General features: G+C 40.8%; 1 protein-coding gene across 4 annotated transcripts; it reads right to left on the bottom strand.

Annotated features, from left to right (window-relative positions):
- Positions 1–335: 335 nt before the first annotated feature.
- LOC131256702 (protein OSB2, chloroplastic-like) lies at positions 336–25,230 on the bottom strand. Of its 4 annotated transcripts, none has more exons than XM_058257696.1 (8): positions 24,654–25,230; positions 22,162–22,300; positions 21,295–21,424; positions 3,135–3,238; positions 2,860–3,022; positions 1,717–1,811; positions 1,398–1,579; positions 336–789 (listed from the first exon to the last, which is right to left on the bottom strand). In XM_058257696.1, the coding sequence occupies exons 1-7, from the start codon at positions 25,064–25,066 to the stop codon at positions 1,430–1,432; spliced, it is 1,194 nt and encodes a 397-aa protein (XP_058113679.1). In that variant the 5' UTR covers positions 25,067–25,230; the 3' UTR covers positions 336–789; positions 1,398–1,429. The 4 variants fall into 4 exon arrangements, with proteins under 4 accessions (XP_058113679.1, XP_058113680.1, XP_058113681.1 ...); XM_058257697.1 differs by having other exon boundaries at positions 336–675; positions 1,386–1,579; XM_058257698.1 differs by lacking the exon at positions 336–789 and having other exon boundaries at positions 1,034–1,579; positions 21,310–21,424; positions 24,654–25,229.
- Positions 25,231–26,932: the final 1,702 nt, after the last annotated feature.

Genomic DNA, 26,932 nt, shown 5'->3' on the forward strand with positions numbered 1-26,932 from the left:
ATCTCAGTTGTACACACAGCACCTGTGTAGTGAACAGAGAATTTATACTCGCCCATAGCTTTCCCATTTGGCCCCACCAACTAAATTTGAAAATTTCAACCACATTTTAGTAATAACATATCTTTTGTAAAATACCTGTGACCAAGGGTTATCATAACCCCCTAAGAACCCAAAGATGACGCATATGCGATGCAAGCATCACAGTAAAGAGGGCAAAATCATCATTTCATGCAAGAAAATCTATGCCCTTCACTGCAGGACCTGCATTTTACAAGCACACATGACAATATCGTTGGCCACAGTGAGAGGTTACAAAGCATTATATGCAATTAATGTAAAAATTGTGCAATCTCATCTTATATAATTTCTTTCCCCAAACACCCACAATCCATCAGAGCCCGAGTTCAGTCCCATTTATAATGTTCATTCTCAAGATGCAATCCTCCAACCATTAATTACAAGATTACAACCATGGCCATAACATTTTCCATCTCTGGCATCTAAAGTGCCTTTTCTTGCTTGTGCATTCTCCAAAAAATGTACATGATAACATCAATGAACGTTGCAGCTAAAGGGAATTGATGATCCTGTATAAGTGTTATATGGGCGTCGAAAAATATCTGTGGTGCTCACGGACAATGAACCTATTGATGGATAGCTCACGTTAGGACAACAGTACCTGTCAGCTGGCCGGACAAGCACTAAGCAGAGCCATGTATGTTCACATAAATACACTTGCATGAAAGAAATGCACCAGTCCTCTTCAGAACTTCACACTGTATCCCCCACCTTCAGAAATCAGCAAAACCGTGTTCAGGCCTATTGCCATTTCAGGGAATTCACTAGGTAATGGTCCTCAGCAGGCAAGATTCCATGTCTGTAAGGTGCACAGCTTGATCACCCATGCCATTGATCTGATGGGCCAGACCATGGAAGGAGACACCCCAACAATATCCATAATGGAAAGATCCTGTCTTTCACATTGTGGACCACAATGATAATTCTCTTGGAAATCTATTTGCAGCCACTGATCTAAAATGATTAAGATCTTCCGATCTGGCAGATATTAAAAAACAATTACATAACGGCCATGATGGTAGGATCTGTTTCGCAGTAGAGGTTTATAACACCAGTTCTGAAAAAAAAAATGGCCCTTAATGGTCCCGTTTAAGGGCTTTTACAGTTTCTTCCTTCAAAAAAAAATGACCGTTACAAATCATAACAGCCATAAGGCTGGCCATTACAGCCAATACCGTTCTTGATTACCTTGGGCATCGCCCATCCATGTTGGGCTTCATCAGACCAATATCATAGATCACAGGACTGTGGGGCCCACATGCACAGAATACTGTACCCCAAAACCTTAAAGCCAGATGGAGGACAAGTGAGGATCTAACCAGAATAAGTCGTAGGAAACAGGGTAGAGCACTCAGGACAGTAGTGTGTCCTTCATGTTAATGTTGACTGTTGATTTAGGTTTGGAAGGCGGCAACTTAGACAATGCCCAAGCTGGTGTCCTGTTAATCCACAATCCTTCACCAGTTACCTTGTGTTTAAAATCAGGGGCTTTGGGATTGAGCTGCAAGTGCAAGAATGAAAATGAGCAAAAAGCATTAAAAGAAGAAGAAGAAGAAGAACTAACTGCATTAGAATACAGTGAGAAGAATTGAATGATGAGTGCTCAAAGCTAAAAATTCCGTGTTCTTGCTGAGGTACCTTACAGGATCGATTGTCCCACCAATTCTTTGGGTTTTCCACCAAGTCCTTCCAAGATGCATCTGTAGATTCCAGGCATGGTTTCGAGGATGGCTCTGTAGATTCCAGGCAGAGTTAGAAACTGCGTAACAAGGATATATTTAGCTTTTTAGACTAAGAATGGAGCTCCGGTGATAACAGGAAGATGTGGGGTCCACATGATGTGTTCATGGAATCCAAGCCATCCATAAGATGCATCACCTCAGAAAACAACTCAGCCTGATCCAAATCTAAGATGAGCCACAGCTAGGGGAATGAGCTGAGAGGCAACATCCACACATGAATTTCACAGCGGCCCACATGAATCATAAAACAACCTGAATTTTTTCCTGACACTTCATCTGTACAGGATGAAGGATCTGAATGGCCTTGATTATATATCCAAAACTAGGTGAACCCCTCACTGAAACAACAGTGGGCATTCCCTCTCAGTATGTTCCATGTGCTGTGGCTCATCTGAGTTTTGGATCAGGCTGATTTCTGGGCCTTTGGATTTTCTAAGGTGATGCATAAGGTGACACATACTATGTACGGGTTTGATTCTGTGAACATTTTGCTGGGCTTCACATCTGCCCAGTATCACCTTAAGCTTACGGTGGTACCGGTACTACTGGAGTGCGCCCCTTTTTCTAAATGTACCATGTCCTCACATCTCTGTTTTTTGTCAACACTTTGTGGGACTGGTTAAAATTAAAAAAGTAAGAATACCATTTCTTTACTTTTTTAAAAAACTTTAAATACTAATTCTTAATGTTTATACATTTTTACATATAAATAGTTAATTTATAGGTTTATTATCTTTATTTGCTTATACAGATCTTTTTAAATATGACAATCACCAATATACTATTAAAATATAATATTTTACTACAGACTTGATGGCAAGTTTGACATTTGAAAACCACCTGACACAGACACGTGTCCGCATCTAAATGACTTAAAGGTCATAAAATGTTAATAAAGAAAGAAACATAATGTTCGTAGTTTCAAATTTAAGTGGTAACATCATTTCTATGGAAAGAGTTAGATTGTGCATTCTACAACAATTGTCCACAAAGCAGTTCAATGATCATCAAGCTGACCAGTATATCCAGTAATACTCACCACCAACTGTTCTTTTTATAGGCGATCCATGCTTAACCTTTTCTCCTTTTTTCACATCAAATTTTAGTCCTTCAAGTCCCGACAGGACCTGTTCTGGTGCACGGTCAATCCATATTGGCAGGTTTTTCTCCTTGTGTTTAAAATCTGGATGCTTTGGGCTCACCTGAATAAGAAGACAATTCTAAGTTTTACATATATGCATACCAAACAAAGAATACAGTGTTTTTTTTTTTTTCTGAAGGGAAAATACAGAGTGTGTGGATAGAAATGATCACCAATCCATTGAGCTTATCCAATCGGTGATCCCACCACTGCTCTGGATTAGCTAAAAGATCTCTCCAAGGGCTCCCTACTGACTGCACAGTTTTCCTCGTGTCTCCTGAAGATATATGATATTATTATGAATTGTGTCAGCATATAAAATGCTAATCTCTCATAAAATTCTAGTCTTTTTTTTTGTTAAAGTATATTGAAATTATATAGTCCCAAATATCAAGGAATTTGATAAAATCGTGATCCTCTTATGAAAGGCCAAGTAGGAGAGTAGGATTACAAATGCATGCGAACAACTGTACTGACTTTTGTAGAGCCTAGAAAGCCAATATTCAAAGCATAATTATAGATTAACTCTTTACAATCAAGATCGTGCATGATTGATTGTTGCACCATCAAGGTTGTGAATATGATATGGGAAGGTGTAATGGGTAAAAAAAAAATGCAATTTATCTGTTTAACATGCATAATTCTTACAAACATGACTATCAAATGACATGAATCACGTCATATACATAAGCCAATTTGTTGAATCATGCTTAAATTTCTTGTGTTTTCATCTCCAAAATGAGCCTAGATATAGTCAGAATCAATAACCTTCCTCTTATATTTTGAACAAAGAAAATATGCGAACAATTGAGAAAATGGAAAAGCAGAATCCTAAAAGGGGCTTTTCTTTTAACACATATTGGATGATATGGCCACTGACTTCTGATTTTGGTTGTTTCAAATGGCTGACACTAATCGAAATCAAAGAAGGTAGGGATCAAGGTTTCTGTTGCAACTACGACGGGAAATTCCATTCAGGGCATCATTATTAAACAAAAAAACTCTTCCTTCCAGAAGGCAACTGATTGGATGAGGAAGAGATCGGCGAAGAGCTCAATGAAGCTAAAGTGGTTACGGAAGAGCCTCAGGAACCCTCTCCAGAGATCTCATTACACGCTATTACGGGGGCTCCGATACCCTAGACTATGAGGGTTGAAGGTCACATCAATAAGTAGCCAGTTGACCATCTTAATCAACTCGGGTAGCACAGACAACTTTGTGAACCCCAACTGTGATCAAAAGAGCATGTATCAAGGCGCAACGTGGGACTAGTTTAAAATGATGGTGGCCAACAGTGAAAGGCTCACTAGTGAGGGAAAATGCAAGGGACTTGACATCACTGTACAAGGATTACCTATTCACACCGATGTCTATCGCTTATCCTTGGGATTTTTCATTGGCTACGCAAATTAGGACCCGTTATTTGGAATTGTTCAAAGATGCTTATGTGATTTTCAATGAAAGGAAGGGAACACAAGCTCAAAAGACGCTCGCCAAGTGAAACCTAGGTGGTCAAGTGTAAAAGCATCATGAAGTTGATTCAGAAGCGGGATGAGGGGGGCGATGGTGTGCATCAGCAATGTGACCGGCCAGCTAGAACCATTTCTCTCAGACGATCAACTGAAGTCTCTAGTCGATAACTTAAAGGATGTGTTCATGGAACCGCATGTGTTGCTGCCACCGTGCCCATAGGACCATCGGATTCCCTTATCTTGAGGAAGCCAACCTGTTAATGTGAGATTGTATTGGTACCCACACTACCATAAAAATGAAATTGAGAAAATAGTTCATGAAATGCTTGATATGGGGATCATCAGACCGAGCTCCAATCCTTACTCATCCCCAATTTTACTGGTTTGAAAAGGCGATGACAATGATGTCTCTGTGTGGATTGCCACTCTCAACAAGGAAACCATTAAAGATAAGTTTTTTATTCTGTTATGGATGAGTTAATTAGTAAGCTACATGGGTATAAATATTTTACCAAGTTTGACATTCAATCTGGATGCCACTAGATCTGAGTTCATCCCGATGGCATTCCCAAAACTGCCTTCTGAACACACAAAGGGCACCATGAGTTCTTGTTATGCCCATTGGGGAGACCATGGGCATAAAGAATGAGGTCTTTATGCCATATCTCCGCAAGTTTATTTTGGTCTACTTTTTTTTCTTTTTTCTTTTTTTTCTTTTCTTTTCTTTTTTTGTGACATATCAATATACAGTCGACCCTGGGGAGACCATTTAGCGCATCTTCAAACCACTTTGAAGATCCTACGTGCTCACCGACTCTATGCCAAGATAACAAAATGCATGTTTGAGAAGAAGGAAGTCAAATACTTAGGCCACATAATATCACAACAGGGAGTAGCTGTTAACCCCGAAAAAATTGCTTGCATGCTTAAATGGCCTTGTGATGCAGGACATGAAAATTAAATATGATATGCAAGATCTCAGGCTTTAGAGCATACTAATTCAGAAACAATCACATAAAATTCCACATCCCACACAAAAGTTCAAACATTCAAGCAAGGGGAATCTATGCGGGTCCAGGTGATGGGGACATCATGTGCACACGTGCACGCAAGCTGCCCACACGTGCACGCACGCCAACCCCCCCCCCCCCCCAAACGCACGTATGTACGAAAGAGGGCCCTACCGTCGATCTGGCTTGATGACAACGTCCAAGGAAGGCCTCCTAGTTAGAAGACGAAGTTTTGATTCAAAAGAGCGAGCCCGATAGTCAAGAAAAGCCCATCATGGGATCTCATGATCGTGGCCAACTAGTCAGATTGATTTCATATTTTAGGTTTTGCTTATTGTTATTATTTAGAACATCATGAACGCTTTAGATTTCTTTGTTTGGTTTTTATTTTAGTTTACTTCATCACTAAGTAATAGGTTGAGCACATGGTGCGAGTTTTGGGGTATATGGTTTTCTCTATAAATAGGCACCCCTTGTAGTTCTTTTGATTCATTGAAGCTTAATAAAAATTCTTGCTTTATTTTTCTGCTCTCTTAGTGAGTTGTGGAAGAATTCAAAAGTGGGTGCAAAGCCCTCCCTTTTCGAAGGGTTAACTATGTGGTGTGAAGCCACATCTATCCCCATCCGTCCCTACCCTCTCCCATCCATATATCTCATCTGCTATTATCATTATTGCTTTGAATTTCCCAGATTTTGTAGCTATTCATTCCTCTACATCCAGTTTCCAGAATATGGACCTGTAGGAGGGCTGAAACTTCGGCGGAGCACTACACCTCGACCTTACGTCGGATCGTCGTCAAACTTGGAGGGATTAGAAGTCTCCCCTAATCGATCAAAGCCTAGGTGTCACTTTGGGGAGGCGGGCTTCCACCACACGTGCGGCCAACCCACCAACACACGTGCGTCAGCCCCGGGTCACCATCTGCGCGCAGGAGCTTTCTCCGGATTTTCCTCTAGTTTTCCTCTTTTCATTCATATTTCCTAAACCCTAGTCTTAGTTTGCATTAGCCCTAATTTATTTGCCCTTTTTTTTCATCCTAGGGTTCCTTGAATTGAGATTGGGGAATCCCTTAGATTAATGACTGTTTGCTATGCATGAGTGGTTGATTTCTATTTCCCTTTGAGATCGTTTGGCTTATAATTTTTATTGGTCTAGTCCTAACCTGTGTAGGCCTGGACCCGCATAGATTCCCCTTTAATTGAATGTTTGGATTTTCATGTGGGATGTGGAATTTGTGTAATTGTTTCTGAATTGGTATGATCTAAGCCTGAAATCTTGCATATCATATTTAAATCTCATGTCCTGCATCACCAGGCCTACACATGTTAGGGCTGGATCACTAAAAAATTATGGACCAAACAATACTCAAAGGGAAGTATATTCATCCACACATGCACATAAATATGTCCCCAATCCAAAGGATTCACAGGTTTCAATTCCAGAGAACCCTAAGATTAGGAAAAATGGTCAAATAACTTGGGATTAATGTCATCTAGGGTTAGGGTTACGAAAAATAAGCAAGAGAGGAATGAAAGACGGAAAAAAACTGAACCTGACAACAGTCCACGCGTGCAGATAGCGGGCCAGACCTAACGCACGTGCGCAGGGGGCCTGGCCGCACTTGCGTGTGGGCCCCAAACCTGGAAACCAACTTCTTAAGTCTGGTCGGCCAGAGGTGGGCTCCAAAACCTTCGATTTTTAGGCCGATCCGATATACGGTCTGTGCGTGGTGCTCCGCCAAAGTTTCAACCCTCCTGCAAGGCCAGATTATGAAATTCTGCTGTAGAGAGAAAAACTACTGCAATAGAGGATGAATTTGGAGCGTAAATGATTGTAAGAGGAGATTTATATGTGGTAGAAGGTGGGGGTGAATCAGGATATATGTGTCTTCACACCACGGTAGTCATCCCTTCGAGGAAGGGAGGGTTTCACACCTAATTGGATTTCCACAACTCAGAAACTTAAAGGAGTAGAAAAACGCGGGAATTTTGATTAATCTTCAATGAATTAAAAAGACTACAAGGAGTGCCTATTTATAATAAAACCATATACCTCAAAACTCGCGCCATGTGCGCAACCTATAACTTGGCGATGAAGTAATAAAAAATAACAATTAATCAAAGCAATCTAAACCGTCTATGATACTCTTAATACTAATAATAAGCAAGACCTACAATACTAGATAAATTAGAATAGTGGGCCACGATCGTAAGAACCCATGGTAGGCTTTACATGACTATCGGGTCCACTACAATGAACTAAAATGCAGTCCTCTAACTAGGAGGCCCTCCCTGAACGACGCCATCGATCCAGATCGATGGTGGGGCCTTCCTCTTCCGTGTACATGCGTAAGGAGGGCGTGTGTGCGTGTGATGTCCCCATCAACTCTCTCCGGCTGTGAAGATTTTGCCACTGGCGAAAAAAAACTCCTGAACCGCTCCAAAATGTCAGGATCAAGTCTCTGAAACTCCTCCTCAGCGAGCCACGTACTGTCTGAAGCTGGGTGTGACTTCTATTTAACCAGGTACTTTTGAAACCCGCCGTCCGACGTTGATACTATCCGATGGTCCAGAATATCTTCTAGTTCCTCTCTAGGTATAGGGAGATTAAGTATGGGAGGTAGAGGCAGGGAAGAAAGGTCGGGAAGAGGCCGTGGATCAAGGGACAAATCTAGAGAATCAGGATGGGTGGACTAATGGCCGGATAAAGTATCAGCGGTCCCCTGAAAAGTAACTAAATCCTCCACATTTAATGTTGAACTAATTCTCATGGAAGGTGGAAGATCTACCACATGCGCATTGAGATCGTTTCGTTTTATAATTTTGAAGGGTCCAGCGCTACGCGCATGTAATTTACGAACAGCCCCATGAGGATACCGCTCGGGCCTAATACGGACCATCACAGAGTCCCCTACATTGAATTCCTTGAAACATTTATACTGGTCTACAAAAAACTTGTATTGTTCATTACTAGTAGTGATCTTTCACTTGATTTCTTGATGCAATGAATGAATGTGATGCGCAAAGGACTCTACAGACTCTGATGGCCTATGTGACAGTGACATAGGAACAAGATCAATCGGCTTCCTAGGCTTATAACCAGTAACAACTTCAAAAGGACTTTGACCTGTGGACCTATTGATAAAACTATTGAACACAAACTCGGCTATAGGTAGTACAGTGTCTCATGTCCTGGTGTGCTCCCCCACTAAACATCTGAGCAAACTCCCTAAGCTCCTATTGACCACCTCAGTCTGACCATCGGTCTGAGGGTGGTAGGCAGAAGAAAATTGAAGCCTAGTGTTCATCATGTGTCATAGTGTCTTCCAAAAGCAACTCATGAATCGCACGTCACGGTCACACACTATAGTTTTTGGTAACTTATGCAGTTTGATGACCTCACTAAAGAACAGCTTGGCAACATGAGATGCGTCAGAGGTCTTAGAACAATGAATGAAGTGGGCCATTTTAGAAAAATGTTCCACGACAACAAATATGAAATTGTGTTTCTGAATAGTCTTGGGGAGTCCAAGCACGAAGTCCATACTGATGTCCTTCCAAGGGATAGATGGAATTGGCAACGGTGTGTATAATCCTATATTTTGTTTTTTCTGCTTTGCCAGTTGACAAGTACGACATTGCCCTATAATTTTGGCCACTCTCGCTTGAGGCTTGGCCAATGAAACCTATCCTCCACTAGGGCAATGGTCTTGTCTCGACCGAAATGACCCCGACCCCTTCTGAATGTATCTCCCAAACAAGAAAATCGCAGAGGGAAGTGAGCGGTATACACAAGCGGTCACTCCTAAACAAATATCCGTCTAAAATCAAGTACTCACTGCTACCTCCTAACAGAATCTCTAACAATGATGCGTACACAACTCTAAAATCTGGACACTTAGAATAATCTTCTTTGATACCCTCGAGGCCCGTGACTTCGACACTCATGGAATTGAGTAATGTGACTCGACGACTCAATGCGTTGGCAGGCTTATTCTCTACACCGGCCTTGTACTTAAGCACAAAAGTGTACTCTTGAAGGAATTGAACCCACTTGGCGTGCCTAGGGTTTAATTTATTCTAAGAGTTTAGATATCTCAAGGCCTCGTGATATGAGAATAAGACGAATTCTTGCGGCAATAGGTAATGACGCCAATGGCATAGTGATTGCACTACCGCATAGAACTCTTCATTATAAGCGGTATATTTTTGTTTCGCCTCATTCGGTTTCTCACTAAAAAAGGAGACAAGGTACCCTTCTTGACTAAGTACTCCTCCTATGCTGACTCCCGACGCGTCACATGCGACTTTAAAAGCTTTTGAAAAATCTGGAAGTCGCGTGACTGGACCTTCGGTCATCTTGACCTTTATCTTCTTGAAGGCCTTTAAGGCTGCCTTTGTCCATTGAAACTCTTTATTTTTTTATGCAATCCGTGATGGGAGCCATAGTGGAACTGAAACCTCGAATGAACTGCCTATAGAAGGTAGCTAAGCCGTGAAAGTTGCACACCTCATGAATATTGTAGGGTTCAGGCCAATTGATGATGGCCTTGGCCTTATCGGGATCTGCCGATATGCCCTCAGCTGACACAATAAAACCTAAGAAGATAACACTATTAGACAAAAACGCACACTTCTTTAGGTTGACGTACAATTTCTCGGCTCTAAGGATCCCACATACCCGTCTCAAGTGGTTGAGGTGTTGTTCCTTAGTCATGCTATAAATCAATATATCATCAAAGTATACGACCAGGAACTCCCCCATGAAGGGCCTCAACACTTGGGTCATCACACGCATGAAAGTGCTTGGCGTTAGTTAACCCAAAAGGCATAACTAGCCACTCATATAGCCCATCCTTTGTCTTGAAGGCCATCTTCTACTCATCATCAGGGCGTACACAGATTTGGTGATAACCACTTTTGAGGTCAATTTTCGAGAAGATAGTAGCATTAGCCATCATATCCAACATGTCATCAAGACGCGGTATGGGAAACCGATACTTGACTGTGATTTTGTTGATGGCCCTACTATCAACACATATCCTTCATGTGCCATCCTTCTTAGGTGTAAGAAGGACGGGCATGGCACACGGGCTCATGCTCTCTCGAATGAAACCATTCTCTAGGAGCTCGTCAATCTGTCTCTTCAACTCAGCGTGCTCCTTTGGGTTCATTCTGTAATGCGGGAGGTTTAGTAAAGTCGCCCCAGGGATTAAATCAATAGCATGCTGTATATTCCTGATAGGGGGAAGCTTATTCGGTAGATCATCAGGAAAGACATCACGAAACTCATGCGCTACCTGAATAACCTCAGTGGGTAACTCTACACTAACCTATGGTACACTCCCTAGCCACAAGGGCGTGTATCATCGAGTTCGCCTCCGTTTCTCACTCAAAGTCTTTGGCATTTAGAATATGGAGAGGTTTGGACTTAGACTTGGACTCCTTCAATTCTTTTGAGCCACTCACACCACTCTGTGGTGGACTCCTTTCCAGTCGTATTCTTGGGTGGCAGTGGATTTAGCTTGACCACCTTGCCCTCGAACCAGAATGTACATACATTTGAACGACCAAATATGGTAACATCTTTGTCATAGAGCCACAGTCTACCCAGAATGATATGGCAAGCATCCATGGGAACAACATCACACCAAAGTGTTTTTATATGATCCAAATTGAATAAGAACAAGACAACGGTGCGAGACTAGAATGGAAGTTTCATCAACCCAGGACACTATAGGGTTGGCTTCAAACTTCAAGCCCAAATGACTCACAGTGCTAGTCGATGCCACATTGGCACAACTACCACTATCCACGATTATCTTACAACTCTTTTCCCCACATTTTGCACAAGTATAGAAGATCATGCTGCTGCACCAATTATCAGAGTTCTTTGCTTGAGCAAATGCACAACGCACAACTGCGAAAGTCGCAGACTCTTGTACTCCCTCTTCCTCATCACTAGGGGTTTCTACTGGCTCATATTTTTCCTCCTCACCGTCACTCTCTGGGAGTACTACTTCTACTTGCCCATCAATAAGGAATACTTTGGTGCCCTCTTTTGTGCCGCACTGGTGGGCAAAGTGATCAAACCCCTGACACCTAAAACACCTAGTTGTCCTACTTCCATGCGAGCTAGACCCGACAATTTCTTTACCCTTATCATCCTTGGGCCTGGACTAAGAACTATTGGAAGGTTTGTTTTGGTATCCAGTGTGAGGTTTAGCCTCAGAGGGGTTGGCCTTAGCACTAGAATCGCGAAAGTCAAACCGCATTCCCATAGATGCTTTGATGTATTGCTCGACATCTAACACTACTTGATACAATTGTCCAATAGTGTTTATGTCTTTGGTGAGCAATTCTCTCCTAATGTCAAGACGGAGGCCCGTTTCAAAGCGAGCAAGGGTGAGTACGGGGTCCTCATCAACCTCGCAACGGGTCAAGTACTCTTCGAACTTCTCAATATATTCAGCAACACTCATGGAACCCTATCAAAGAGACTGTCATTTCTCAATCAACCGTAAGCGATAGGAGAAAGGGATGTACTTCTCCTTAAGCGTTTCTTTCATTTCTCCCCAATGGACTATTGGGAGCTCTCTCGCTCTTTCTTTCTTTCGCTCTACCTCGCCCAAAACCTCTTTGCTTGGCCCACAAACTTCATCTTGGCGAATTGGACTCGACGAGCATCTGACATGTTATACCACTCAAAATAGTGGTCTATATCCACCAACCAATCTAAAAAAGCTTTAGGGTCTAAGTGGTCATCAAACGTAAGGGCATCTACTCTAACTCCCTTGAGGAGTTGGGCATTTGGGTCATATTGATCATGATATCCCTCGTGGGTAGGAGCACAGGTGCGCGCTCATGACCAATTCCTTAGCCACCTCCATTACTTGGCCTAACCTCTTGACCACCTGCCTGAGATTGGGCATCTTCCCCAATGGTGGGGTTTGCCCCGAGGAAGGTCTCTAGTTGGGTAACACGCACATTAAACTGCTCAAGGCGGTGGTCCATACGTTGTTCCAACCGCCTACCCAAAGACTCAAACTGCTAGGTCAACTTGTTCACTGATTCTTGCAATTGCTCCATGTTTAGTGTAGGGTGGAAGCCAAAACCACAACCCGTACGTGTGGGCATACAACTACTAACTCAACGTAAGGACCTTCTACTATGACTATATGCGCCTAGATGGGACTAAATGCTCCTATAGGACTCTATATGGGTAAAACGACACAACACTATTCGATTTTCAGCAACCTACCTATCCAAAGAATCTGTCAGCAGAAAATCCAGCAAAGAGATATTGGGGATTTTTCTAATAGTAGAAAATTTAGCAGCTTGTAGCAGGAATTATAGACCTCCAAACAGCTCTATATGATGAGACATGATGCATAATGGACATAAACAAACTAAACCCTAAACATGTAATGCATTTCCCCATAAGAACCCTAAGCTTTGATACCAAATTTGATGCAGGACATGAAAATTAAATATGATATGCAAGATCTCAGGCTTTAGATCATACTAATTCAGAAATAATCGCATAAAATTTCACATCCCACATAAAAGTTCAAACATTCAAACAATGGGAATCTATGCGGGTCCAGGCCTACACATGTTAGGGTTGGATCACTAAAAAACTTTGGACCAAACAATACTCAAAGGGAAGTATATTCATCCACACATGCATAGAAATATGTCCCCAATCCAAAGGATTCACAGGTTTCAATTCCAAAGAACCCTGGGGTTAGGAAAAAGGGTTAAATAAATTGGGATTAATGCAATCTAGGGTTAGGGTTATGGAAATAAGCAAGAGAGGAATGAAAGACGGAAAAAAACTGAACCTGGCGACAGTCCAAGTGCGCAGATAGCGGGCCAGACCTGACGCACGTGTGTAGAGGCCTGGCCACACTTGCGTGTGGGCCCCGAACCCGAAAACCGACTTCTTAAGTCTAGTCGGCCAGAGGTGGGCTCTAAAACCTCCAATTTTCAGGCTGATCCGATATACGGTCTGTGCGTGGTGCTCCGCCGAAGTTTCAGCCCTCCTGCAGGGCCAGATTTTGGAATTCTGCTGTAGAGAGAAAAACTGCTGCAATAGAGGGATTTAGAGCGTATATGATTGTAGGAGAAGATTTATAGATAGTAGAAGGTGGGGGCGAATCGGGATAAATGTAGCTTCGCACCACGGTAGTCAACCCTTCGAGGAAGGGCGGGTTTCACACCCAATTGGATTTCCACAACTCAGAAACTCAGAGTAGAAAAACGCAGGAATTTTTATTAATCTTCAATGAATTAAAAAGACTACAAGGGGTACCTATTTATAATAAAACCATATACCCCAAAACTCACGCCATGTGCACAACTTATGACTTAGCGATAAAGTAATAAAAAATAACAACTAATCAAAGCAATCTAAACCGTCCATGATACTCTTAATACCAATAATAAGCAAAACCTAAAATACTAGATTAATTAGAATAGTGGGCCACGATCATGAAAACCCATGGTGGGTTTTACATGACTATCAGGTTCACTCCAATGAACCAAAACACAGTCCTCTAACTAGGATGCCCTCCTTGGACGTCGTCATCGATACAGATTGATGGTGGAGCCCTCCTCCGTGTGTACGTGCGTTAAGGGGGGCGTGCGTGTGCGCGTGATGTCCCCATCACCTCGCCCCACTACTCCAAAGGCTTGTGAGGCTTCTTGGGCCTCACCGGATACTCTAAAAAGGTCATAAGGGACTATGGAAAGATTGCATCACCACTCAACTCTTCTGAAAAATAATTCTTAGATAGAGGCGACTAAATGAACCTTTCATTTACTTATGCAAGCCATGACGAAAGCACCTGTCTTGGCCCCACCTGACTTCACCAAAACATTCGTCTCCGAGTGTGATGCGTTAGGAAACGGAATTGGAGCGACATTGATGCAGGATGGGCAACCATTGGCATTCATTAGCCAAGCATTAAAAGGGAAAACTCGGAATCTCTCCACTTATGAGAATGAGCTCCTTGCTATAATTGTCGCGGTTCAAACATGGTGTCCTTACTATTAGGGAGGCGATTCAAAATTAAAAATGACCAAAGAAGTCTAAAATATCTCTTCGAGCAGCGTATAGCCACTATTGCACAACAAAAGTGTTTAATAAAGCTCCTTGGATATGATTATGAAATACACTACAAGAGCGGACGTGACAATAAAGCAGTTGATGCCTTATCTTGAGGGGTTGAAGAAGGAAGCCCCTTAGGTGTCGTTTGTTAAACTGAAAATTAAGGTCTAAAAATTAAATTACGGGCTTGTTTGATAAAACTTATTTTCAACACTAATCACTAAATTTTGGTATTTTCAGTAATTTTTCCTTATTCAGGGCGTTTGGTAAATTCACGTAATTAAGTGCTAAATTTCAATTTCCACTGAAAAAAAGAGTAATTTTTTTAGCTCCAATCTCCTCACTTATCACTTAACGTGGAATGTGGTAAGTGATTTTGCTCCGTATCAACAATTTAAAATGCCAACAATGTCCTTTCTCTTCTTAAAAAATAACAACACTTTTTGAGTCACCTAATATGGTTTGATCACAAATGTAAACCGTTAATATCGCAATACTCATCAAACCCTTCGAAACGAGTCGTCACTCTCCAAAACAGAGATTGGAGAGTTGAGATCTTGAATGTCGAAGTTGGTGTATTGTTACACATTCGGTAATAACAATTGGACTTTGAGGCCTTTTTTTTATAGGTGTTTCTAGACTCCTTTTGCAAAGTGGACTGCACATCTTGTGGTACTCATTAATAGCTTTAAAACAAGTGGTCGTACGTTCCGAACGGAGATCGAAACCTTGAGATCTTGTACGTCGAAGTTGGTGTGTCGCTACACATCTAGGCCACATGCATGATAATAACGATTGACTTTGTGACTTGGTTTTCAAGATGTTTCTAAAGTTTTTATGTGAAGTGAACTGCACATAATGTAGTACTCATTGATAACTTCATAACAAGTGGCCGCATGTCCTGAACGGGGATCAAAGTGTTGAGATCTAGTACGTCAAAGTTAGTGTGCCACTGCACATCGGGCCACATGTGCGATAATAATGATTTGACTTTGTGGCCCAGTTTCCAATGTATTTCCAGTCTCCTTTTGAGATGTGGACTGCGCATCTTACAATACTCGTTTATAACTTCAAAACAAGTAGTCACACATCCTTAACGTAAACCCAAGTGTTGAGATCTTAGACGTGCAAAATTGTGTGTCATCACATATGCTAACAAATATTATTTTTTTTAATGCAAAATTTAGCGTAAGCTATTTGTCACAGATTTTTATTTTTGCAATTTTTTGGTCTCCTTTAGGAGACTTGAGCCTTCCATGACATTCAACGCTTCAAGTTCTATGAAATCAAGGGATCACTCGTCCAAATCAGGGCATGGTCACTCGTTCTAAATGAATAGGCCATCTTGAGCATCAATTTCTGTTGCAATCCATGCCCCGATCTGGACGAGCAACACCTTGATTTCATTGAGCTCAAAGCATTGGATGTCATAGAAGGCTTAGATCTCCCTAAGGAAAAAAATGTCAAAAATTGAGCACAAATAGCTAACATTAGATTTTGTGTTTTTTATTTTTATCAGCATGTGTGACAAAATTTTATACATTCAAGATCTCATCGCTTAGATCTCCGTTTGGGACTTGCAACTACTTGTTTTGAAGCTATAAACGAATATTGCAAGATGTGCGGTCACGTCTCAAAAGGATACTGGAAACACCTCGAAAATTGAGCCATAAAATTAAATCGTTTTTACCGCACATGTAGCTCGATGCGCAGGCAACACACCAACTTTGACGTACAAGATCTCAGCGCTCTGATCTCCGTTCGGGACGTGCAACCACATGTTTCGAAGCTATCAATGAGTACTACACAATATACGGTCCACTTCAAGTAAAGATCCTAGAAACACCTTGAAAACTGAGCCACAAAGTCAATCGTTATTACCGCACATGTGGCCCGGATGTGCAGCAACACACCATCTTCAACATACAAGATCTCAGCATTTTGATCTTCGTTTAGGGCATGCAGCCGCTTACTTTCGAAGCTATCAATGAGTATTACAAGATGTGTTGTCCACTACGCTAAAGGAGTCTAGAAACACTTCGAAAAATGGGCTACAAAAGTTATTATTACCATATGTGGCCCAGAGGTGTAGCAACACACCAACTTGGACATCCAAGATCTCAACGCTTAGATCTCTGTTCTAGGCAAATGACCACTCGTTTTGAAGGGCTTGACGGGTACTTCAAGATTAACAGTTTACATTTGTGATCAGACCTCATAAGGTGACCCAAAAAGTATTGTTATTTATTGAGAAGAGCAAAAACATTATTGTCATTTTAAATTATTGATAGGAAGCAAGTTCACTTACCATATTCCACATTAAGTGATAAGTCAAGAGAGGGTTGTTGGAATAAAACCCATTGTTTCAATGGAAATCGAAATTAAGCACTTAATTATGTGGATTTACCAAATGCCATGAATAAGGGAAAATCATTGAAACTAGCAAAACTCAATGATTAGTACTAAAAATAAGTTTTTATTAAACAAGCCCTTAGTCATATCACTGCCCATTCTTACGTGGCTTGATGAGGTTCGGGCCAAATACAGCACCAACCCTAAATTACAATCGTTGTCTCAACATTGGTAAGAAGGCCAGTTGGACAGCACATACCATGGAGTGATGGGATTCTATACTATACGGGCCACCTAGTGCTCGCAGCCTCTTGCCTTTACGAGCCAAAGTTCTCAAGGAACTTCATAAGAGTCTAGCAACTGGGCACTCGGGGTTTCACAAAACCCTTCATTGGATAACCACATCATTTTATTGGCCAGGGTTGTGACATTATGGTCGCTAGTCACTAAGAGAGTGATGTGTGTCAACACCCCAAAAGTAAGAATGTGGCACCACCAGGGTTGTTACAGCTACTTCCAATCCCCTGAGCGTGTTTGGACAAACATCTCTCTTGACTTCATGAAGGGTTACCCCTCTCACACAATAAGAGTGTGATATTGGTTCTGGTGGATCATTTATCTGAGTACACCACTTTGTAGCAATGTCACACCCCTACAAAGCTTCGGTGGTGGCCTAGCTCTTTGTTGAATAGGTATGCCATGCACCATTATCAGCGACAAGGATGCCATCTTCGCCAGTTTTTTTTTTTCGGCAGGATTTGTTTCGCTTACAGGGAACCAAGTTGAACATGAGCTCAGGTTACCATCGTCAATCTGGCAGCAAAATTGAAGTGGTTAACCAATGTTTGGAAAATTGCCTACGATGTTTATCAAGTGAACGACCAAAAGAATGGTAAAGTGGCTATTGTGGGCATAATGGTGGTACAACACCTCTTTTCATTCAACCACCAAGATAACCCATATGAAACCGTTTATGGCATGCGCCCACCCCCCAGCTTCCCGTTATGCGTCGGGGAACACTCAAGTTCAAGCAACCGAGATATGCAGTCGGGACCACATTCTGTCCTCCCTCACGAAGAACTTACAGGCAACACAAGAGAACGAAACGGGTAGCAAACTCATGTTGTACTGAGCGGGAGTTCAAAGTTAGCAATTCGTTGTATTTACAGCTCTAACCATACTGCCAAGCCTCTATAGTTTTCAGGAGATCCATGAAGCTATCTCCTCCTTATTTTGGCCCATTCAAGGTTCCGCAATGTATTTGACAGGTTGCCTGCAAATTGGAACTACCAATGGGACCCAAAGTCCATGCCATTTTCCATGTCTCACATCTAAAGAAAAAAATAGTGACTCGTGTGCATGTGCAAGACTCCTTTCCTCCCCTAACTGAAGATAGAATTATTTAGCCAAAGCCATAGACCATTCTCAGCCATAGTATGGTGAAGCGAGCCAACCGTGCTATTATGGAAGTACTAATTCAATGGAAGGGCATGCAACCACAAGACGTTGCATGGGAGATGTATCATACACTCTTTGAGCGATTTCCTAATGTAGACCTTGAGGACAAGGTCACTTCGAGCGGGGAGGATTGATACATGCATACATGGATCATAGGGCCTTCACACGTGGATCATGGGGCCTTCCCATGACTTTACAGTTGGTTGTTGATTGAGTCAAGAGTCATCTATGCTTGGGTAGTTTTGTAGGTATGGGACACATGTCATGTAAAGAGTCATCCATGTCTACGTAGTTTTGTGGGTTAGAGACACATGTCATGTAACTAAGTTGTGCTATCGTGGGTGGTTGAGTTATATAGTTATTTAATTATGCGATTGAGCAATGAAGAAAACCAACAAGTCCTTTTGCTTTCTTGTCAGAAAATATTGGAGTCCGGCTCTCCTTGAAATGAACCAACCTGTGTTATCACTTTATTTTACCACAATTCCACCTAAAAGAAAGAAAGGCCATACCAGATAATTTATTCGGTGTGATTCTAAAGGTGCGGCCCATCATGGGACTAGATCAGATCATATTCCCTCTCTTCAAGTTCTCTTTAAATTATTTTCTAATAACACGTTACTTATACGAAAGAGTACGTTAATAGACTCCTAGGCAAATTATTGTTTCAGAATTATTTTATTTTTCTATTTTATTCATTTCTTAAATTGCTGAAATCATCAGGAAAATCATGAATTTTAATGTTCTACTACTTGACACAAGTGTGAGAAACTATCCTATAATCAGATTTTTAGGGGATCAAGAATTATTTTATTTTTCATTTTTTATGTTTTTTTGGAAGATTTTATGTTTTTTTCATTTTTTATCTTACATTGCTGAAATGTTCGGATATTCTTGGTTTTATTTTTATCTTTTTATTTGACAAACATGCGTGACATGATATCCTATTCCTACAATTAGATTTTGTTTTTTAAGGGAAGTGAACTATAATTATTTTATTTTTCTTAAATTATTCCTCAAAAAATATCTGTTCTTGCGTGTGATTCCCCTCTTTGGCTTTACCCGATACACGTGGTTGTGGGTGATTGCGTGGATCCATAGGGATTAGTCTCACTTCAAAAAAGGGGTGGGGACACCCTGTGTCTTCAAAAAATAATAATAATATCTGTTCTTAAATTGCCGGAAATGTTAAAAAATTCTTGGTTTCCAATTTTTTGGCAATTTGTAATCTCACACGTGTATGAGATGCAATCCTATAATCAGATTTTTTTAAGGTGGGATTCTTGGCTCCTTTTTTTTTTTTCAATTTGACATGCATGTATGAGATACGATCCTAAGATTAGATTGATATTATCTGATTCTTGTAACGTTGAAGAGCTGGAGTTAGGGTGCATCGGGGTCAAGTTGTGCCAAACTCCAAAAAAGGACTTCTGTATCGATAATTTATGCATCAGGCGGGCTTTAATGTCTAGATGACCTCACCCAAACATTAGGCCAATCACTAGGTGGGACAAGAATATGGAATCTGGGAGATGTTTTTTTCAAACTGTCTATTTTCTCATTTGGACAGATGATTTTCAATGGATGAGAAGTTTAGGGAGTGATCATTCATGATGAGACCCACCAAACATATGAAATACCTGGATCACAGAAAGGTTGACCTGCATGTGGTGTAGTTGGTCTGAATTAGAGTCACTATTTATATTTGGCTATATTGAGCATAGTTTGTTCTAATCTATAACTTGTTGGTGGGTCTTTTTTACTGACATAAACTATAGGGAAATGCTGATGTTGCGTGTCACATATCATTGGTCTTCAATGAGCAGTTTAGCAAGATTCGAAATGTATACACATTTGTAGTGGGTGCTGAAGCTTTGGAGGTGAGTCAAAGCTTAGGGTGTTGCAACTCATCCGTTATAAAATGAAGTAGAAAATATATGTACCATTTTACCCTTGTATTATCATAATTCAAAGTGCTACCCATGTGCATTGCACATGCATTTTACAACTTTTTTTGTTTTTTTGTTTTTTTTAAAGGATGGCCAGATATGCACCACAAAACTACAATGTAGGAGGAGATGACCGGTTGTCTCCTCATTTTTTTCCAACATAAGTATCAAATTGGGCGAAGAACCTGTTCTTTTTTCAGATTACCGGTAGTAAGAATTTTGTTTGTGCCTGACAGCCGACAAAAAACGTCCACTCTTAGTAGGGAAAAAGTGCCCTGCACCTAAGAACAAAGGTGTCTTGCGTGCACGGATGGTGTGAGAGATTTAAGGAATTCCTTCACTAAGAATATACTGAGAAAGGAGACGAAATCTTTTCGTCAGGTTCATTTTCATCATTCCTCTTCATAGAATATCTTACTTAAAGAAAATAGAGGTGTATAGAAGCTTTGGTATGGGATATTGAGTAGAAGATCCAAGTCCAACAGCAAATGAAGAAACAAATAATGCATAGTAAGCAATGTTTTGATAAGCATAAATTAGTGGGAAATAGAAGAAAATAGGCAATCATCAAATGAAAAGGAGAACCAGAGCAATCCATATAGCTCAATCGGATCAATAGAAAGCAAGCAAACATGCCTTTTTATCTTGACTCTTCGATAACTCTCTATAACAAGCTATATACACTTTTATTGTTGCTCACATATTATGTACACCTACCACTTATGAAACGATTTTTAGGGATAGAAGTTCTTTCCAGGTAAAGATGCCTACACAAACCTTTATTAGTTGCCATTAAGCTTGCTAGACAAGTTTTGTAATTCAATTATATTTGTGATGTGTTTTCCCTATGAGGGAGAAAAAAGCTTCATCGAAGTACAACAAATGACAGAAACTTGAGTGTCCATTCAGAAAATGCTTTTCAGAACTAAAATGGAAATAATAATAATACAGTTTGTTCATAAGGTGTGAAGAAGCAATACCGGTTTGAGAGAGACTTGTAAATTGTAATTTAGCTAGATCATCAGACGCTTGTCCATTTTCTTCATATGGTGCTTGTGTTCTCTTATTTGGGTAAGTTTTCTGGACAAAACTTAGGCTCTGTACCATGACCTACAGAATCATAATTTAGATGTCAAATTCATACAAACTGACTAAGAGAGATTGGCTTGCATAACAAAAAAGAAAAAAAAGAAAAAAAGAACCACAACATATAATATTTAATTATGTTGATAAATGTGAAAAACAAAGCAACAAACAAGACGGAGAAAACAAAATATTATTAGTATCAAAAGACATTACTCAGAGCTCCTTGCTGAAACATCCACTTAGTGGGTTCCCGTCATGCATTGCTTACTTTGATAAGATAATTCTAACCATCCCATCCATAACTTGGAAAAGGGATGGCTGTAAAAAGGGGCCAAATTTGAGATGGGATAGGATTATCTTGTGGTGTGAGCCTAACCTAATGTACAGTCTAGATCTATTGATTAGACTGTTCATGTGTCCCTATGCAACTAGGAGCATTGGAATATCTGGCTGAGGTGATTTTCTCATTGTGGCCAATGAAGTGTGGGCTTAACCTGATATACAGCCCATGTGAATTGATTGGAAAGCCAAACCTTACTGAAGCCATATCCAGTGCTGAACTTGTAAGGTCGGTTTCAAATATTATACTCTATGGAATTGTGCAATCACTATATCTTGGTTTTTAAGGTGTGTTCACATATGATGCTCTTCATAGGAAATAATATATGTTGTAACTATTCGCTAATAATTGCAACAGTTTCACCATGCCATTTTTTGCACAAAATGATCAGGCAGTCCCTTATAACCACATCGATTTATACCTGAATGCTAGTTCGCCCTTGTTCGATAGCGAATGGCGGTGGATCTCCACTCAGCTGTCCAGTTATATAAATGAGATCATTTTCCTTGAGATGGCATGCAGCAACATGTGCCAAATCACCTTCAAATATTATTGGAATCCTGATATATTAGAGGAAAAAGAACAGGTTGAGCACAATCCACAAAAGAAAATCAAGAGATTCCATGCGCAGATGACCCAAAAGAAGATATTTGAGTATTTAAGCAAATTACACAGTTCCTTCTAATATCTTTTGGAAATCGTACATTCAGCTGCCAATGGGTACCCAGACCAGTAGCCACCCAATGAAATCAACCCAATTTTAACGTGTCCAGCTCCCATTTATTGGACTTGTCAAGAATCAGATCGGGTTCGGGTTTCAGCTTTTGGACCCAGTTAAAATTGGGTCTAGTCGAGTCAGATCCGGGTAGTTTAGTAGTAAAATTATATATTTAATATTCATTGATTACTATAGTAAAAGAAATGAGGTTTCCTAAGCCACAAACATGTAAGAGAGCTCATTTACACAACATGTGTCTCAGAGTGGCACATGGGTGCACAATCTAATCCATTCATCATGTAGGCCCAACGATGTAAATGCTCTTGATTGTCCCAAACTCGAAACCTAGATCTAGAGACCCTATGGAAACCCAACGGGGGTACCCGAACCTGATCGGATCTGGGTCTGGGTCTCCAAGATCTAGACTTGGACCAAAAGGGCCCAAACCCGGCAAGACCAAAACTGGTTAGCCCGGGTACAAGTACTATGGAACCTGACCCATTGACAACCCTAATTGTACATGGGGTAATGATCCAACACAACACCTATACATGGTAGTACATGATAGAATGCCCGTCCTACCATAAACATAAGTTTGGCCTTGCTCAATATGGACCATCAACCTTGCAGGCCCCACGTTAGACTTTCTATGACTTAAAAAACACTTTGAATGGAAGACCCATCTATCAGATAGAAGGCAGAAAATAGATGGTCAAAAACAAGAAAAATGAACGCGATTCAATGGCCAAAAATCCATAGACCTGATATCTGCAGCCAACAGAGTGGACAATCTAGATCAACAATCAGGGCATTGCACTTCTGATATATTGGTGTTCATTGTATATAAATTCTGCTGTCTGCTCTGAATCTAAGTTAATGTGTTGTGGTGCATATATCATATGATTTGAGAATTGATAAGAAATCAGCAAAATACTTATTGAAAATAATTTCTGTGACAACATAATCAGTCATTCATACGAGAAACATAGTGATGGCAAAAACAGATATATATATATATATATATATATATATATATAGCAAAAAGGAGAAACTTAGTAAACTAATTAACTTTTTTTCCCTGGAAGTTGCGTGACCCATTGACAATAGAGAACCTCTTCCACAGGGATGGGCAGATAGCAGATGCCCATGAAATAGGATTTTCTGAGTCACCTTCCACCACAAGCTGACCTGAGAAGAATTCCCTTACCAACTTAATGCCCACACAAACTGCCTCCAGCCTGGTGCGATTAGAACCACCTCCACTGATCGGCCCTGAGAAAGCCCATATGACCCCAAGCTCATGCCGAATAATGTTGGCTATATCTATGTATTCAATACATAGGACGTCTGTGTATTCAACATGCATGGACATCCAATATTATTCTAGACCATCAGCTTAACCGACTGCAATTTCCTTCCCCATGGCCCAAAATGCATTCCATTGAGAGGTTCCTAACCATCAAATCAACAGGTTTTCTGCCATTGAATCTCGACTGTTGACTATACTTTTCCATCTGCAGGATTGTTAGGCCATAGGTAATGCAGGGCATTTTCACCACCGGGCTCAAGTGAGGTGGCATGTGGGATGCATGGGCGGTCCGTGACAGGCGAGTGGCTCATGTGAGGCATAGCCATGTGATGTGGGGCCCAAGAGGGCGTTTGACCGAGGGCCTAACCCATGGAATGTGTGGCCTAGCCCACGAGATAAAGGGATTGATTTGTCATACTCTATCAATTTGAGCTTTCAAAGCAAGTGGTTAGTTGTCCTGCACCTAACCCATGAGATGTGGGGCGTATGCTATTAGATAACGGGATTGATTCGCCACGCTGTATCAGTTTGAGTTTTTAGATCAAGTGGTTAGTTGTCATGCATAAATAGGCAATGCCAATGGGGACACTAAATGGATTGTCCATGTCAATCAAGGTGGGCCCAATGGAATTATGACAAATGGTAGATGAATTGGCTAAAATTTCTGGGGCGCCAGCAATCCAATATGGGTCCCACTAGCTGGACGGTCCAAAGTAGTTAAGAGTTTGGGCTAAGTGTCCCATGGAAGTATCATATCATCATTCCTCATATCAACTTCGATTATTTGACAATAAACAGTCCAATTACTGGCAACAAAGAAAAGGTGGAAGGCAGACAGACATCGATAGAGAGAGAGAGATAGAGGGGAGGGAAGAAATCGACGCACCAGAGCTGCGGGAATTCCTTCATCTTTTCCTTTGTGAGGACGGAGACGGCCCAGTACCTCCCGTCGGGGGAGATGTCGAGCTGGACTGGGATTCCCACGGAGCCCATGAGGTGCACCGAATTAGCGACCTTCGGCTGCCATGGTACTTCGGCAGGCCTCGACCAATTGAAAGGTTGCTGTGGAGGGGCCACCGACGGGACAGCATAGTCCCGGACCACCGTCGGGTCAGGAGCAGGTTCGGGATTTTTGGATTTGGGTTTGGGCGTTTTGGTCCATCCCGTTTTCGCCGCTGGCGCTGACGCTGCTGGTTGAGTGGAGATAGAAGATGATTGGAGGAGGACAGAGCGAAGGAGAAGGAATCTCTTGCCATTGCTTTGTGAGAGAGATGCTGCGATTTTTCCAGAGAGATTCATGGATTGTGAGATGAGAGAGTCGAAACCTTAAAAATCAGAGATGGATATGAAAACCTGGAAAACCTCTAAAGAGAGAGAGATACCCTATTAATGAACGAGAGATGAAAATCCAGAAACTAGAGAAACCCTAAAAATGAGAGTGAGTGTTTGTGTTTTTACGAACTCGGGGCGGGAAGCAAGCGTCTTGCTGTTAACCAGAAGACTGCCTGGAGATTCGCGCGACTGGAAATTGCAAAAAGAGATCCGCCGTATACGTGCATACGTGGCACCTGATAAGTGATCTGGACCATTCATCGGATATTTCCTGATTAGAAATTCAGAGCGATCCGCTCGTTGTATGTTTTGCAAAATATTCGAAATGAATGGGCGGTTAGACATAAATCAGTGTTGGACGATGCCTCTGCTACTTACGCTGACGATTAAATTGTTATACATATTTGAACAGGAGTTAGAAATAGAATGAATCAACAATAATTGAAACCCCAACCTACTTGAGGAATTATAATTGAGGAATATAAATTAATGTTAGGATAAGCCAATAGCCTTTTTTTTTAGATAATTAGCATTGGTTGATTGGATCAATACAATAAATTTTCAGACCATGATTAAGCTCAACACCACTCTAGGGCATCTTAACATGCCCAAGATAGACCACTCAAGAGATAGACCATTATAAGAGATCATTTAAAGATGGATCATTTTTGTCATTTATAATTGTAATTGACGAACAAGTCATTAAGTGACACATTTCTCACAATGAAAACGTTCAAATTATTATTGAGCTTTATCGAAATAAATAAGAAACTGAAAAGTAAAAGAGAAATAATGATGCATTAACAATTAATTTAACTTGAATTTAAAAATTTATATATATATATTAATTTTTTTTTAAAAATGAAATACTTCAACATATACTAATTTGATTTTATTTTTTTTGTCCACAGGTCTTCTCAATTTACCCCATATGATGAATGGTTGTGATTACACACACGTGCTAGGAATGACATCTCACTCTCTCCTCACATGCCATGCCTTCGTTTGGCAACCTGGTTTTAGTGGTAATAAGTAGTATGCGAATCACAGAAGGTTGTTGGGTTTAGCAACCAATACACCAATTCAACTGTTATGAAATTACTACATGAAGGCATGAATCCAACACCAATTATCATCGATTCCATGTGGTAACGCCAATCAACATCTACATGGTGATTTCACTTAGAGAATTAGTGGGTCTGACAACAATGTTTAAGTGATATCAACCACAATCACCAAGTGCTTCATTCTCATTTTAGTTGTAGGGCCCAAAAATCAGATAAGTATGTGATTTAGGTTGGTCATACAAAGGGAAACAATTGGGAGAGAGATGCCCACCCTTAATTTCAGGGCCCACCACTATGATTACATGAAATCCACTATAATTGTTAAATGTCAAGCTAAATTTTAGGACTTCGGACCAAAATAAAGCCAATTCATAATTTAGGTTGGCCATAGCAAGGGAAACAATTTAGAGGGTGAGCATTGCCCCCATATACTCTTTTCAATCATGTGATCCACTTGAATTACACACTGGGCTTATTTTTTGGCACTACGGCTAAAATAAATGATGCACTTGAAGATAAGGGTGGATTTCACATAAACATTATAGTGGCCCATCAACCAGCTTCTGCATTAAAATCACCTCAAATCTACTTTAAGAATTATTAGGCATCACTGTGATGTTTAAGTGAAATCCACCCAGATCACCAGATGTGTCACCCCATTTTAACTGCAGTAAAAAAATTCGGCTCGATTTGTGATTCAAGTGGACCATACGAAGGCAAACAATTGGGAGAAGAACGCTCGCCCTTGATTTTTTTAAGAGCATAT

The sequence above is a fragment of the Magnolia sinica genome, chromosome 9, assembly GCF_029962835.1.
Source record: "Magnolia sinica isolate HGM2019 chromosome 9, MsV1, whole genome shotgun sequence".
Taxonomy (NCBI): Eukaryota; Viridiplantae; Streptophyta; class Magnoliopsida; order Magnoliales; family Magnoliaceae; genus Magnolia; species Magnolia sinica.

Excerpts from the sequence above, each read along its gene's own strand:
- LOC131256702 (XM_058257696.1), bottom strand. The coding sequence starts at position 25,066 with ATGAATCTCTCTGGAAAAATCGCAGCATCTCTCTCACAAAGCAATGGC. Across the intron at positions 21,425-22,161 it reads AAGGGCGAACTAGCATTCAG|GTCATGGTACAGAGCCTAAG; the intron begins GTATAAATCGAT and ends ATGATTCTGTAG. Across the intron at positions 3,239-21,294 it reads TACAAGTCTCTCTCAAACCG|GAGACACGAGGAAAACTGTG; the intron begins GTATTGCTTCTT and ends ATATATCTTCAG.